Source organism: Channa argus, chromosome 10, assembly GCF_033026475.1.
Source record: "Channa argus isolate prfri chromosome 10, Channa argus male v1.0, whole genome shotgun sequence".
NCBI classification, from domain to species: Eukaryota; Metazoa; Chordata; class Actinopteri; order Anabantiformes; family Channidae; genus Channa; species Channa argus.
Genome location: NC_090206.1, coordinates 12,521,321 through 12,535,831, shown reverse-complemented (window position 1 = coordinate 12,535,831; position 14,511 = coordinate 12,521,321). Strand labels below are relative to the sequence as shown.

At 40.7% G+C, this 14,511-nt stretch overlaps 1 protein-coding gene across 1 annotated transcript; it reads left to right on the top strand.

Moving 5' to 3' along the window:
* The first annotated feature begins 599 nt into the window (after positions 1–599).
* slc34a1b (solute carrier family 34 member 1b) lies at positions 600–12,929 on the top strand. The gene is made up of 13 exons (XM_067518907.1): positions 600–720; positions 1,682–1,755; positions 1,862–2,044; positions 2,575–2,712; positions 3,006–3,149; positions 4,783–4,894; positions 5,379–5,574; positions 6,449–6,544; positions 6,708–6,774; positions 6,935–7,102; positions 7,251–7,367; positions 9,917–10,041; positions 11,170–12,929. The coding sequence occupies exons 2-13, from the start codon at positions 1,695–1,697 to the stop codon at positions 11,749–11,751; spliced, it is 1,989 nt and encodes a 662-aa protein (XP_067375008.1). The 5' UTR covers positions 600–720; positions 1,682–1,694; the 3' UTR covers positions 11,752–12,929.
* Positions 12,930–14,511: the final 1,582 nt, after the last annotated feature.

The following is a 14,511-nucleotide window of genomic DNA, read 5'->3' as shown; positions in this document are numbered from 1 at the left end:
GTTACTGAGTGCATCACAGTTTTTCCCCATGGTGAGGAGGACATTGCTTGTGGGTAGTGGGGTGTGTTAAATGTGTGTTTATATAGATGAGACAAAATCTCCCCGATAGTTCATTCCCAATCACAATATGCCTTATCTCAAGTCTTGGCAAAGTCCCTAAGTCTGGAAACATCCTCCTCAATTCAAGTAGATTAAGATGTGCGTGATGTGCGTGCTGACTTATCTTGTGGAAGAAATTATTATTTAATACCCTCGCTTTAATCTTTGCCAGACTACAGTACGTGATGAATTTTTTGTGAGAATCTGTGCGGCCTTGCGAAGAGAGCACAGAAATGCAGTGCAGTTATCCAACACATACCACTAGATGTCAGGTTTCACCAGCACGTTCATGTGCAACTAGGGGAACGTTAAAGAACAAGAGGACCATAATCACATCAAACTGGCCTCTTCATTGTGGAATCTTTATCTGGGTCCAAATCAGGTGGACAAACATCATTCATCATCCACGTGCTTTCCCAACTTATGCATCATTAACTTAAGGCTTTGTGTTATTGATTAACAATGAGGTCGCTGATGATAGAGCAAGTTAAAGTTAAAGGCATTGGCTGTGCGTCCTCACATCTCCAGACCTGCTCGTTTATTTAAAGAGGATTTAGACTTTAGTTTGATACCTTCTTTTCCCAGAGGTCCTAAACATTACCCAAGACTGTTTCGGACAAGGTAAGATAAAACTATACTGCACATGTCAACATCAAATATTTATGATAAACAACATCTTTCCATCTTTCTAATACATAAGCCGCTATCATCAATATTTTGGTTATTTAAAATTAATAATTGATTTAAAACTGAATTCTGGCCTTTTATCTGAAGCTGTGGGGCCTGCAGCTCATTCATCCTTTAGAAAATGTGGGCAAGTCAGCAGTCAGTCACTAACAACAGTTAGTAAATGTTTCATTAATCCTTTTATTTTTATACTTCAAATAAAACAGAGCCAATCAATGGAACTTTTAATGCTGTGACATAGAGATAGATGTACATATGCTTACAGGGTCTGTGCATGTCAAAACCTGCTGGGAGGATGCCACGCAGAATGAGAATGATGCAGGGACTGTAATTACTGTAATTTCAGCTGCTGTAATTACTCAACTCACTTCCATCCTCTTTGCATTTAAGAGACACATTAGTGCTGCTTCTTCCACTGGAGTCCCCAAAATATGGCAAAGTGGCTGCCATAAAAGGGGGTTAAAGACGGTGTCTTTAAACCAACATCTTGAAATCCATTGATGACAGTTGCTGCTCTAAGAGCTGACTTGCAGCTGTGGGAAATGCAGGACAAGGGAATTTACAGGAAATGCTGTTCCAGCATTGATTCTAACTAGGTGTTTGTTTGTTAAGAGGCGAAATGATGTCTTGCAGTCTATGTGGCTCAAGTGTGTGATTTGACCGAGAATCAAGGACAGATGCCAATTACAAACAATGCAGGCCGCCTTTGTTCTCTTTTATTGTTTGTCTCTCGATCTCAGCAGTGTGCTGAGAGATGGGCTTATATGCAGACGTGTTGGTCTCCTTTGGCTTCCTTTAGTGCTGCAGGTGGCGGATAAAAACATTCACTTTCACATTTGCTCCCTTTGCATTGGTGTCATCCTGTGATTTTAATTACCTCCCTGTCTCCACACAGCACTCAAAACACCATGTCTTCTCGATCTATAACTATAGTGTCCTCTGGAAGGAGCACAGAGCTCGACTACAATGGTAACTTATGAGTTTCAGTTCCCTTCACTCTGTTTTTTATGTCTTTGAAATGCTTCAAAACTGATCTTCTTCCACCTGAGTGTCTACTCTTGTTCTTTGTTATCAGGGTTGAGGATGCATGACACTCAGCTCCCCTCACAGCCCAAACTCCCACTGGATGAGGACAGAGAGTCTGGTATTGGCTCCACCCTTGACCTCACCAGCAGCTTTGAGGGCTACAACCAACATACAAATCACCACTTCAACAAACCTTCACTTGGAGAGGCAGGCAGACTCCCCGAAGAGAAAGGTATAAGAGACAACACAAATTCATCTCTAGGGTTGGCTGTGGTTCTTAAAGGAAAGGCATATACCTTAGAAAAAACATTTCAGTTTTTAATGCAGTTTAAATTTTAATTAGATTTGATTTACATACCACCAATGCACTACAAAAATCATCATATGTGCTACATACTTGTGTCAAAACTGCAAAGGTTTATTGAGAAAACCCAACAAATCCCCCAAGCACAAAGCAGGATTAGAAAGTGGAGTAGAAAAACTTAGTGGGATCATGAGATCTTTGCAACAAAGGCCAAGTCCTGCTGCCACTCAGCAGTATTTGGCTGCGTATGTGTAATCTATGTCAGATGGCTTTGCTATCTACATGTAAAATTGCTTCCTGCATACACAACGGAAAAGGAAGAAGAGTGCTATGTACTGGCTAAAAACATACCACATGTTTGTGTTATCTGTAATTTTTCCCAAAGTAGGTCTGTTTTGCAGTCCAATTTTAGGGCACATTGTGAGGCTCAACTTCGCCCTGGTTGTTGTTTTGAACAGACAGCTCTCCTCAGCCCACAGCAGTGAAGATCAAGCAGCTCATCTTCAATCTATCCAAGATCCCTCTTCTCCTCATCCTCCTCTTTCTCTTTGTTTGCTCTCTGGACACTCTGAGCTCTGCCTTCCAGTTAGCAGGGGGTAAGTACCCAAACCTTCACTGCCCCTTCAGCGGGTTTGTAGTGACTCAGGCAGTTAATGTTTGACAAATATCACAGCAGAGCACTTTTTACTCTCCTACTGTGGCCCTGCTGTAAAATGTAGTGGAAAGCTTCATCTGGGTGACCTTTTTGCAATTAGGAAAACAAGCAGTTTGACCCTTGTTTAACACTGCTCTTGGCAACCTTGTCATGTCTGAATCCAGTATTTGTGTGTGTGTGTGTGTGTGTGTGTGTGTGTGTGTGTGTGTGTACGTGGGTGGCATATTTAACCAGGTAAAGTAGCAGGGGACATTTTCCAGGACAATGCGGTGCTGTCGAACCCTGTGGCAGGACTGGTGGTGGGGATCTTGGTTACTGTGCTGGTTCAGAGCTCATCAACTTCCACCTCTATCATCGTCAGTCTGGTTGCCTCTGGACGTGAGTAGGCACATAAAAGTGTGAATGTCTGTATCTCTCTGCAGGTGATTGTTTTGCATGCAAATGTAGGTCTGCAAACAGAAGAACAATAGCATAGTAATAAAAACAAAACTCCCATGATGCATTTGTGGCATTAACAAACAGATCTAATTCATTTGTGGTTTATGGTTAAATTCTCAGTTTTCTGGCTTGCAGCCCAATCACATGCTGGGCTCCTTATGGAGAATTTAATATGCCATTTGATTTGTTGCTTAGCATTAAGAACCAAATGAGCAAATAAAGGTTACAATAAATACAGTAATGTAAGCCGATGAATGTGTAGTAGGAGATGAAGATATAGTTGTTTATATTTATGAATGTACTCAAGCAGTGAGCAATGTATGAAAAGTCAAAAAATGTGTTTTCCAATTGTGCATGAAAAAGTAAAGAGGAAGTCAAGTTCAGCTTTTACTTTGACTTTTTCCCCCCTGACTCAGGCGCTCATCCTCATACATTATACTATAGCCCAAACCTTTCTAAAGCGTTCACAAAAACGTAGTTTTCATATTAAAAAGGTTAAAAGCTGGCAGGTGGATTCAAAGCAAGGACTTTCTCTTCTAGAGGCAGTAGCACTATCCACGTCACCAAATGCTCCCCATTAGCTTCATCCTTTAAACTTAATTAAAATGACATACAAATATAAGTAAGATCTCTCTTTGTTCACTGACTGACCCGAAATTGGCATTTTCAGTTTGCAGAGCTGTGGTGGACATTTGTAAAAAAAATCACATCTATTCTAGAAGGTCAGACTGGGATCAGTGGGATAATGAAATAAAACCATTTCACAGGCTGTAATCTTCCATCTCGGTTAGCCTGCAGTTTATCAAGACTTCTAAAACTAATACACGATAAGGTTATAACCTGTCTGTACCGGCTCACCCCTCTTTCATTTGTTTGGTTGAAGTGAAATATATCAGTATGCAGAGGCTGCCTCTCTGCTTTCAAAAACATCTGTAGGAGAGAGAGGAGGAAGATTATAGGTAATTATCAGAGAAAGAGAAATGAAAAGACACGGATGTGTGTATGTGTGTGTGTGTGTGTGTGTGTGTGTTTGTTTGTGTGTGTGTGTGTGTGTGTGTGTGTGTGTGTGTGTGTGTGTAGGTGTGTGTGTGTGTGTGTGTGTGTGTGTGAGTGAGTGAGTCTTGCTTATGATCATGTTTCCTCTAGATCATCATCATTAGCGAGGTCTCCAACAATAAAGTTGACTGCAAAGTGAAAAGGCTGAGCTGCCTCCACTCACCTGCAAATTTCAATCACCTTTCATCTCCATTGAAACTCATGTTGCAATCTGAATTGTGGAAGTTTGTGTAGTAATTATCAGGAGGCAGTGATGGCCTAATGTTTAGAGGAAGAAGCTTGTGACCAGAAAGTTCCATCCTAATCTGCTTGGAAGTGAAAAAGCAGTGCTGGCTCCTCCTTCAGCAACACTGTGTTATCCTTTAAAAAGGCTCTAAAATCCAGTAAAGCTTCTCAGTGAGATATAGCAGATCGGCCTTCATGTGTGAAAGTGTGTATCTATGTGATCATGGGGTTTCAGCAAAAGAGATGTATCTGCATTTGTAAAAGTGATGTTTTGTGTGGTCTGACTTCACAGTGTTAGAAGTGAGGTCTGCTGTTCCTGTCATTATGGGGTCCAATATCGGCACTTCAGTCACAAACACCATAGTCGCCATGATGCAAGCAGCAGAGAGGACTGAGTTTCAGCGGTAAGTAGCACGAGAGAGGGGGAGTGTATGGGAGGTATAGAAGAAGAAGAAATGGAAATGGAAAATTAAAGAGGATGAAGAGATGGAGGAAAGCAGGATAAAAGTGTTAAAAGTGCAGGGGAGCCAGCACAGGATGGTGAGGAGAAAGCATTGACAGCTGTTGGCGGGCTCTTTGCTTCAGCCTCTATTTGAGTGCAATCTCTACAAGAGTGACAATAATGGCAGCAATCCACACTGATCCCACACCAGTAACCCTTTGGCACTGAACAGACGCCATGTTACTTAATCTGAGGCTGGTAAAATAAACAGCATTTATTAATCTTTCATAATACACTCACACACTGAGTCAAAACTAAAATGCTCATTACATCACATGCATCCAAAAAAGTTGAGCTGTGAAAAGCAGATTAACAAGCAATCAGTTTGAGTAGTTAATCATGTTGATGGCTGACCTTATTACAGAAAATATTGTGACTCACCACAGTGCCTTCGCTGGAGCCACAATCCACGACTGTTTCAACTGGCTGTCAGTCCTGGTTTTGTTGCCGCTGGAGGTGGTGAGTGGCGTCATGACCCGGATGTCGCACCTACTGGTCGCCAGCTTCAGGCTCCACCCTGGGGAGGAAGCACCTGAGCTGCTCAAGGTCATAACTGAGCCAGTCACCAAGCTCATCATACAGGTAACCACCTTTCTTGTGACTTGTTTTTGCTAAAACACGAGATCATTTAAACCACTGCTAAATCTCAAACATGAAGACCAGATAAAAAACAAACAAACCTGGAAATGAACATTTAGATTTCTGAAACAACAGATTTGACATTGGACACTGCTTCACAGTGCAGAGGGACAATAACTTGAACAAGTGTACTGTGAAAGCACCCAGCACTTCAATGCTCTGCATTGGTCAAGTCAGTTACGTCACCTAAATTCAGTTAAGCTGCATTTCACTTGCTGAAGGCAAAACCGAAGGCAAATCATCTCAGAAATAAGCAGGAAAGGGCTGGCAGAGCATCACCAGCGAAGAAATCTAGCATCTGCCTATTTTGATGGTTTCCAGACTTCAGGTATTGACTGACTGCAGGAGTTTTTAATTTGTCTGTGATTTTACCACAATTGTCTAAGAATACAGGTCTAAAAATTAAAATGTCTCTAATTTCCAGACACTTTATCCAGAATTTTTGACTAAACTAAGCTCATTGACAGTTGATTGTTTTATTTCAAATCCATTGCAGTGATGCAGAGAGCCTGATAGTAACTAGGGAGAAAAGGCAAGCCAAGCGTTCGATTTCCGACCTACTTACCATTTAAAGAGTGAAGAGAGTGGTAGTATTTTGCCTTTTCAAAACCATAAATACAAGAGCAAAAGTCTGGGGAATATACACTGTTGTTAGCTCCTCTAATATAAGCTGTGAGCTGTTTATTACTGCCTTCAGCAGGTCCTAGCTCCTGGTAAGAAAAAGTGAAGAACTACAAGTCTACTGAGTGCTTTTGTTTTGTTTTCCCTTACCTTGCAAATCTTCAAAGCTGAAAAATGTTTTTCCTTTCACCCTCAGTTAGACAAGTGTGTGATCACGGGTATCGCCATGGGAAACGAGAACATGAGGAACAGGAGCCTGGTGAAGGAATGGTGCCAGACTGACCTTGTTATGGTAATGCGGTTCCCCACTGCTGTCTCCTGCACATGCAGACACACTGTGTCACACACTGGCACCAAATACAGCCTGTCACTGCTGCCCGTGAGAACTGTGTTGCTAATTTCTGTTTTCATCGCAGTTGCTTCTTTCTTTCATTTTGTTTTATTTCTTTTTACAGCCCACAGACAATGTGAGCACTGAAAACTGTGGTCCCAGTCATCACTTATCCCAGCCATCACTGAAGTGTGAGTTCAAACTCAGTAGAAACCCACGCACTCTTGTACAGCGAGTACAGGAGAGCTGCAGTAAATTATTAAGTCTGTATACACTGTATACATATATGTTTCATACTTGGTGCCTTAAGATGTAATAAACCAGCTGTTTGCTGGTTCTGTCACTCTGCAGGTCGTCATTTTTTTGTGTCTACGCCACTATCAGACCTCGCTGTGGGTCTGATTCTCCTGGCAGCCTCCCTGGCTGTCCTCTGCACCTGTCTACTGCTGCTGGTCAAGCTGCTCAACTCTCTTCTCAAAGGCCAAGTAGCAAAGGTCATCCATGAAGTCATTAACACAGGTGGGCAAGATCTGGTGCTGCAGTAGCTTTTATTCAGTGTGGCAGGTGAATGTGCAGAATTTAGTCTGTAAAGAAGCATCTGAAAGCTAATTTGGATGCAGTGTTCTTTTGCAGTGTTTCTGAATTTTTGTTCTCATCCTAACTACAGACCTGCCCTATCCATTTGGGTGGCTGGCAGGATACATGGCCATGTTTGTGGGTGCAGGGGTGACATTCCTGGTCCAGAGTAGCTCTGTCTTTACTTCAGCCATGACTCCCCTGGTAGGTGAGTGACATGTTCTTTTGAATGTCTAAAAACTAGTAGATCCAAATTTATTTAAAGTTACTTTCAAAGTTGTGACAACATTGGGCTATCAATTACAGTATTTCTTTGAACTGATTTTTTTTCTTTTACTGAGGTTAACTGATACAACATACACTTTTATTTAAGGAAGAACTCATGAATTTCATACAGTTTAATTCGGTGCATTGAACAGAGTGGATGGAATATTAAATATTAATGGCTGAGTACCTCATAATTCATTAGCATAACGTAAAAGAACAGTAAAAATAAACAGTCAGCCACAGTTGTTAAACACCCAAACAAGTGTTGAAACAGCTAATTTGAGTTTCAACCCTTTTGCCTTTTAAGAAGTGGTCAAATATGAACCTTCTTATAGTGATGGCTACCAAAAAGTCTCTGCAAAAAGCTAAACCTGACAAGAGCTTACTTGAAATGTTATAACTAAATGTTAGTTGTTCTGTATGTGTAGTTTTGACTCACTATATCATTTTAAACCTCTGTTTAAAACCTGCGTCATAAACCCCTTTAATAAATAAATCCCTGCACCAAATTCTTGACGTTTCTGTTCATGAAGGATGTATGAAATACAATCTGCGTCAGCAAAAACAGTTCAAAGAAATAATTTAAACCCCAAATTGCCATTTAGTTAACCCTTTGTTTGCAGCTGTACATAAAAAAACATCAAAAGGTCATTATCACAGTGCTTGTTAACCAAAATCTTACAATTCCAGCCTCTGTTTTAAGTGGAATCACAGATGTGGCTTGGAAGGTGAATAAAAGATTTCTGATACATTTGAGCAGGCTTAAGGACATTACACTTCACATTGATGTCCTTTTTTTTGGGAAATCACTTAATTGTAAGCAGCATACTTAGTTTGAACACAGAATAAACACAACTCCTGCTACTTGGTTTTGTTTTCCTCTCCTTATGTTCAGTCTTCCGTTGTCCACCACCCACCTCAGGACCTCAGAAAATATCTTAAAATACCCACAGCCATTAAACCACTGAATAATATCAATTTAACCTTGTGTACTGTCATCACCTCGGTCTGAGTCTGAAACCTGCGGCTGCATCTCTTATTGTTTTTACAGTATTAGAAATAGATTTGTAATGTTAAGCAGCTAGTTGATCTCTGACAGGTTTCCACTTTACTTTGGTCGCTCAGTCCATCACTGTGTTCCAGACTAATACATCTCTTAACAATCACTGGATAGACTGACTTTTTCTCTAGCACTAACACATGTCTAGTATTTTTAGGTTTCTGTTAATTGTCAAAACTTATAAGCAGGTCAAAGTTTCAACATCTATTTGAGTACTGGACACAAAAATGTATACATTCATCCTACACAATGAATCTTATGCCTTTGATGATACCCTTTGTGTTTAGTAAATTAGGAAACATTATCTCGCTGTCGTGTTAAACTAAGATGGTGAACGTGTAAAATATTAAACATTATTACCCTCAGAATGTAAGAATTGCCATTATGAGGGTTAGCATTTACTTTAAAGCTCCTCTGTGTCAAAGTACCAGAGGGTAGACATTTCTGTTTTCAGATTCTTTTTTTAGTCTATTACATGTTATTGTTTTGTAGTTATTTGTTGTTTTTTATTGCATGGTTTGTTGTGTATGGTTGTTTTATATATATTTTATATATATATATATAGAGTTGTTGTCAGAGGAGGACTGTCCAGTGGGCTGCCAGACAGGGAAGTAGTCTCGGGTTTTCTTGTCAACCTACAGGCCCTTTGAACAAGTTTGGACTTATAGTAATTAGTGGGAGAGCAGCTGTGATTATGCCCCTCAACTATGTAAAATCTTTTCAGTTTTCCTCATAGCTTTTTTAACGTTTGTTAACGTTTTTTCTTAAAAACTTTGTTTAACTTTCTGAACATATAACATCTATAGACAATGAGAACTATTTTCACTTCATTAGCTTTTACAGTTTTGTTTTCTTCAACTTTTTTCCTCGTTTCTTTACTGTAAGTGAACCTGGGAAATGTTTAACTTCTTCGAACCATATTCTTTTAATCAGTTTCGTGTATCATCATACTTTGGCTTAGAAATATAGTTTAAACTTTAAACAATCCTTACATTTTTTTTTCCACTTACAGTAGGTCAGAATCTTCATGGTTTTATACTTTTTAAGTTTTGCAGTATTGGTTGTAAGTAGTTTTTGGTGAAGTTTCAGCTTCTCCATGTATTGTGGAATGTGTTTTTTTGTGTGTATGTTTTCTTTTTTCTCCTTTTCTCCTTTCAGGAAAGATAGCAACAGGATATACAGATTTTGATGGGTGATCCCCAGTGGATCACCCATCTTACCGACTTACTGTTTAGTTCCTGTATCCATGTTGCAAAGCAAAGTTCTAGGCCATTCAGCATTACAGCCTGTGCTTCTCTGATCCAGGTTGAGGGGACACCCACAGTTTTTTGGTCGGCCCATGAGCCCATGTTTTTCTCTACTCAGCTGCAGTGTAACTTTTGTCTTTATAGATAATTATTAACACAGCATATGTCTGCCGTCTCCCTCAGGTATTGGTGTGATCAGCCTGGAGCGGGCATATCCTCTCACTCTCGGTTCCAACATTGGCACCACTGCCACGGCCCTGCTGGCGGCTCTGGCCAGTCCTGGGAATAAGCTAGCAGCTGCCATACAGGTAAGCTGCATCAGATACAACAGCCCCTTTCAAACTGCTGGACCATGAGAAAAAGGCACAACCAATTCTTCTTTAGAAGATTAATGCATTAGTGAGGAAACATATTTTCCACTGATTGGAAAATAAATAGACGGAACAAAAATATAGAAGTTACAGTGGTGGTTGTTTAACACAAATGTCTACATAATGTAACATTCAGCAAAGATACAAAGCCAGGTAACAAATGTTTTTAATGATATCCTCAACAAAAATAAAGAATGGCTAATCAAGGGCACCTAGGTGAGAACAAAAATAAAAAACTAACTGTGGCCCGCAAGGCACTGACTAACCCTGCAGGGGAGAATCAATTAACACAGTGCTGCTGGGCACCAGACTAAAACTTCACCAGAGTAACAAATATTAAAACTAAGACAGAAAACTTACAGAAGTCTTAAACTGAAATTAGCCAAACTAACAGGTTATCATGCAGACAAATGCAAGGACCCTGAGTTGTCAGCTTAATGAGGGGTGAGGTCTTTGGGCAGACAGTGGAGGACAAAATGTACGAAGAAGACATAAACGTGGAAAGCCTGAAGTTCAAGATTAAAATCAACTTTATTAGTCTATTAAAGAAACTTCTCTTGCGTTCAACTGCTTGTGAGTCTACAGAGTGTGTCTCTGTTCACAATCAGGTAGTTAGTTGGAGACTCAAATACTGAGGCTAAATGAAACAGAGTGAGCTGCAGTTGGCCAGGGCAGGTCTGGAAGAAAGGCAGGTAACAGAACGAGGGAGTAAAATAGTGTGTGTGTGTGTGTGTGTGCGCGTGAGTGCGTGCGTGCGTGTGTGTGTGCATGTGTGCGTGTGTGACTAAAGAAACAGGGCCAGTGAACAAAATATGGATCAGGGGAGACCAAGGGCCAAACTGTGAGCAGACGATGTAGAAGAAACTAAGTGGATGTTTCAGGGACAAATGTTTGGGAGTCTTCTTTAGGAGTGAAAATGAAAATAAAACACGTCCTGTAGTTGTATGAGGGTAGACCCCTTCTGAGGTTCTAAAAACTATCACAGAATGACAGCAATGAGTGACGTGCAGGTCCTTTAGCACATGCAGTACTTACTGTATCTCATCATCTTATGTTTGCACATAGATCGCTCTGTGTCACCTGTTCTTCAATGTCTTGGGCATTCTGCTGTGGTATCCTCTTCCCTTCATGCGTCTGCCCATACGGATGGCTCGTGTTCTTGGTGAACGCACGGCCAAGTACCGCTGGTTTGCAGTCTTTTACCTTCTCCTGTGCTTCCTGCTCCTTCCCTCGCTGGTGCTGGGCCTCTCGCTGGCTGGCTGGCGGGTGATGGCTGGTGTTGGGGCTCCTTTTGTGGGTGTCACTATCTTTATTGTTATGATAAATGTGATGCAGACCCGCAGCCCCCGTCACCTGCCAGCCAAGCTCCAGAACTGGGACTTCCTGCCCCAGTGGATGCGCTCTCTTAAACCACTAGACCGCCTGATCACCAAGGCAACTGTCTGCTGCAGCTCGGCATGTGAGGAAGGAAAGGAAGAAGATGAAGAGGAGCAAATCCCGACACAGAAGCGACAGGAAGAATCTTCCCAGAGTAAGGCACAGCTGGCATATGACAACCCAGTCTTGGACTACCTGGATGAGAGCACACCAGGAGTACCGGTTCTTAAATTAAGAGGATTAGAGAGGTGTAACAGCACTCCGCTGTAGTTGGATTGATAACAGAGGGCTACTTAATATTCCATTTTATCCATATTGCGGGAGGAGTAGGATCAAAGAAGAACTCTTTATAATGATGTGGAAATCTACCTGTTTTTCATTACTGATTGACCGATATTTGCTGATAATCTCCCAAAGCCAGACTAAACATCATAAGCTCTGAACGAGATTCTAATTGAAAGCCAGACCAAACAGCTGTTTATGGACATGTTAGTCTCTCAAACTCAATCAGTATCGAAAAAAGGTCAGTTTAGTTGTTGCTCTAATAGTTGTGTTCTCTATTATTTCAAATAATCTATATGAGCAGACAGTTTGTCCTATTGTCACAGCAGTTTTTACTAAGCAGTTATAATCTATGTTTGACATGATTACCATCCCCAGAACAGCTACTAAATGCACCTTAAAGCCATTTTCTAAACTTAACAGTGCCTATAACATGTAAAAAGCAATTCTTTGACTGCATTAAAGGTACACTGTGGAATATAGTGTGGTGTTTGGATGCTTGCATGTGCGTGAGGACACATACAGTATGTATACAGAAACATGTATTATAATTCACACTCAATCATGGTTTAACACAGCATTTAAAATAGAAAAAAAAAAATGTAACCCATCCCCAGCTGTGAAGTGCTGGTCCCAGGCCCGATAGATATTGTGGAGAGTTGCGACACATAAAAATTGTGCCAAATCAACATGTGGACAAATGATCCACTGTGGCAACCCTGAACCCACAGGATAAGAGGAAAGGACAAAAAAAGGGGATTCATTTATATTAAGTGTACATTTAAAACTGGACAATGTTTGCACTTAAATTTCCCAGAAATCAGAAAAGGTTTAAGGAATGTTCATCTGCTGTGTTTATTGATGTCTGTTAGCGTCCAGTTTAGCAGTTTAGTTTTCTCTTTTGCATTGTAACAATTGATCATGCATTTAAGAAATGTCTACTCTCTGAAGTGTGCTGATGTAATGAGGGAGTAAAGTCAGACTCTTTCCTTTTAAGGTGGCAGCAGCAACTCTTTGAACAGCACTTTTCAAAACAAGATGAAAGTGCATGTGAAATAAATTACTATACTGTTTGTCTCTGCTGGTGAAATTACAGCTTGGTGTTCAGAACTGTCAAAAAAGAAAGAATGAATTTTTTCATTGTGTGTTGTACATGAAAGCTCTTTTCAGTAGGAAGATATGTCTTATTTTTAAGACTTTTCTTGCCTGTTCAAAGAGCTCGATAATCTGCAAACTTACACCCCAGACACTTCTTTTTTCAGCAAAAAATGCTTTATCTCATCATACTGCTCAGATGCTGGCAAACTCTTTAAAGCTTTGGTGTTTTTCAATGAGCTACAACCATCTCCACCACCAGACATAGCAGTCTGGATGAAGTTTGCATCATCCTGCTGAATCTAATATGAACTTTAGAGGCTTTTGAGAACACACTGAGAATAAAGGAAAGGGGAGGCAGGAACAAGACTCAGCCACAGCACTCGCTCCTGCAGGAACCCACAAACACACACCCAGAGTGCTCTATTACGAGTGAGAGCGGATCTGAGAGCTGAGTATCACTTGTGTGGGTGTAGTTTGGATCAGTGCTAGAGACCAGCAGGGTCAGGTTCTGCCAAGCCCTCAAATCTGGGGATTCACAGCAATGACTTGGAGCTGCCAGGGCTCTGTGCTGTAATCATCACTGTTCAGTCTCTACATTATTAGATTAAGAAGTAGCACATTTTATTCATACTGATTCTTACAACTTAATGCCCTTTTTTCTTCACTTATCTAGACTCTGCAAAGCGTTTCATTCCATTGACTACTGTTTCCACTAATTGCAATGGGATTATTGTTGTACCGTTAAGAGGAATCTGTTATTTCCCAACCTTCAGTGACTCACACTTATTTACTGTGCATCCTTGCCCAGTTGGTGTAAAGTTCTGTGTGTGTTGGTGCAGGGTATTTGTGCATTCGCAGTTCAAGTTACTCCTGTAGTACCTTCAGAGACCAAAAAGTAATTTCTTTCTACCATGTAAGCAGCCCTTGTGCCATGTAGGGCTAAAGTCAAATCACATTCTTCAATAACTAATCTCACAAGTCTCTTAACCCTCAGGCAGATTTTGCCTCGAAAGCATTTTGCTTCACTACCCAGGTGCTGATGCAGCAATAATCTATCAAAAGCTATTTTGCGCCGTGTTAGATGTTGTCAGAGCATTTCACAAAGGAATTACAATGTACTTAATAAACATTCTGTTCCAGAGACATTATTACTCCTGATACAACAGGCAATCTTGGTGGTAAGATGTGGCAGCCACCAGCACTGACATGGAGGTCGTTAATATTGGCTCAGAGGGTTTTACTGTACTACTTCCACCATTAATGACTACCTATAAACTACCTATACAAACTGTCTTCATTATGGCTCAGCCAGAGGTCAAATTATTGACTTTACAGCTTCATGTCAAGAGGTTCAAGCAGGTTCCACATATTCAAGCTACGATGCTGATTTAACAAACAAAATCAGCCACAGATTTCACTAAGGCTTGTATAACAAGGCCCGTTACCTCTCCGTTGTTTGTGAAATACCTCTGCAGTAACAGAGCTAAAAATGAATCATTATTATTCTGCCTCTCATGTGAAAACAACATGTTCTTTTATTGCTGGTGGCTGTTGTTAAGTCAGCACTGTGTGGGCCAGTTGGGACGACACGTTTACCCAAACCTGCAGGAGCTGCTCCAGTCATACTTCAGTTTACGTTATATCTTTTCC

What these genes read in the sequence shown, in the direction of transcription:
- slc34a1b (XM_067518907.1), top strand. Translation starts at nt 1,695, where the DNA reads ATGTCTTCTCGATCTATAACTATAGTGTCCTCTGGAAGGAGCACAGAG. An exon ending in CAGTCTGGTTGCCTCTGGAC is followed by an intron (nt 3,150 to 4,782) that starts GTGAGTAGGCAC and finishes CTGACTTCACAG; the next exon opens with TGTTAGAAGTGAGGTCTGCT. An exon ending in AGCTAGCAGCTGCCATACAG is followed by an intron (nt 10,042 to 11,169) that starts GTAAGCTGCATC and finishes GTTTGCACATAG; the next exon opens with ATCGCTCTGTGTCACCTGTT.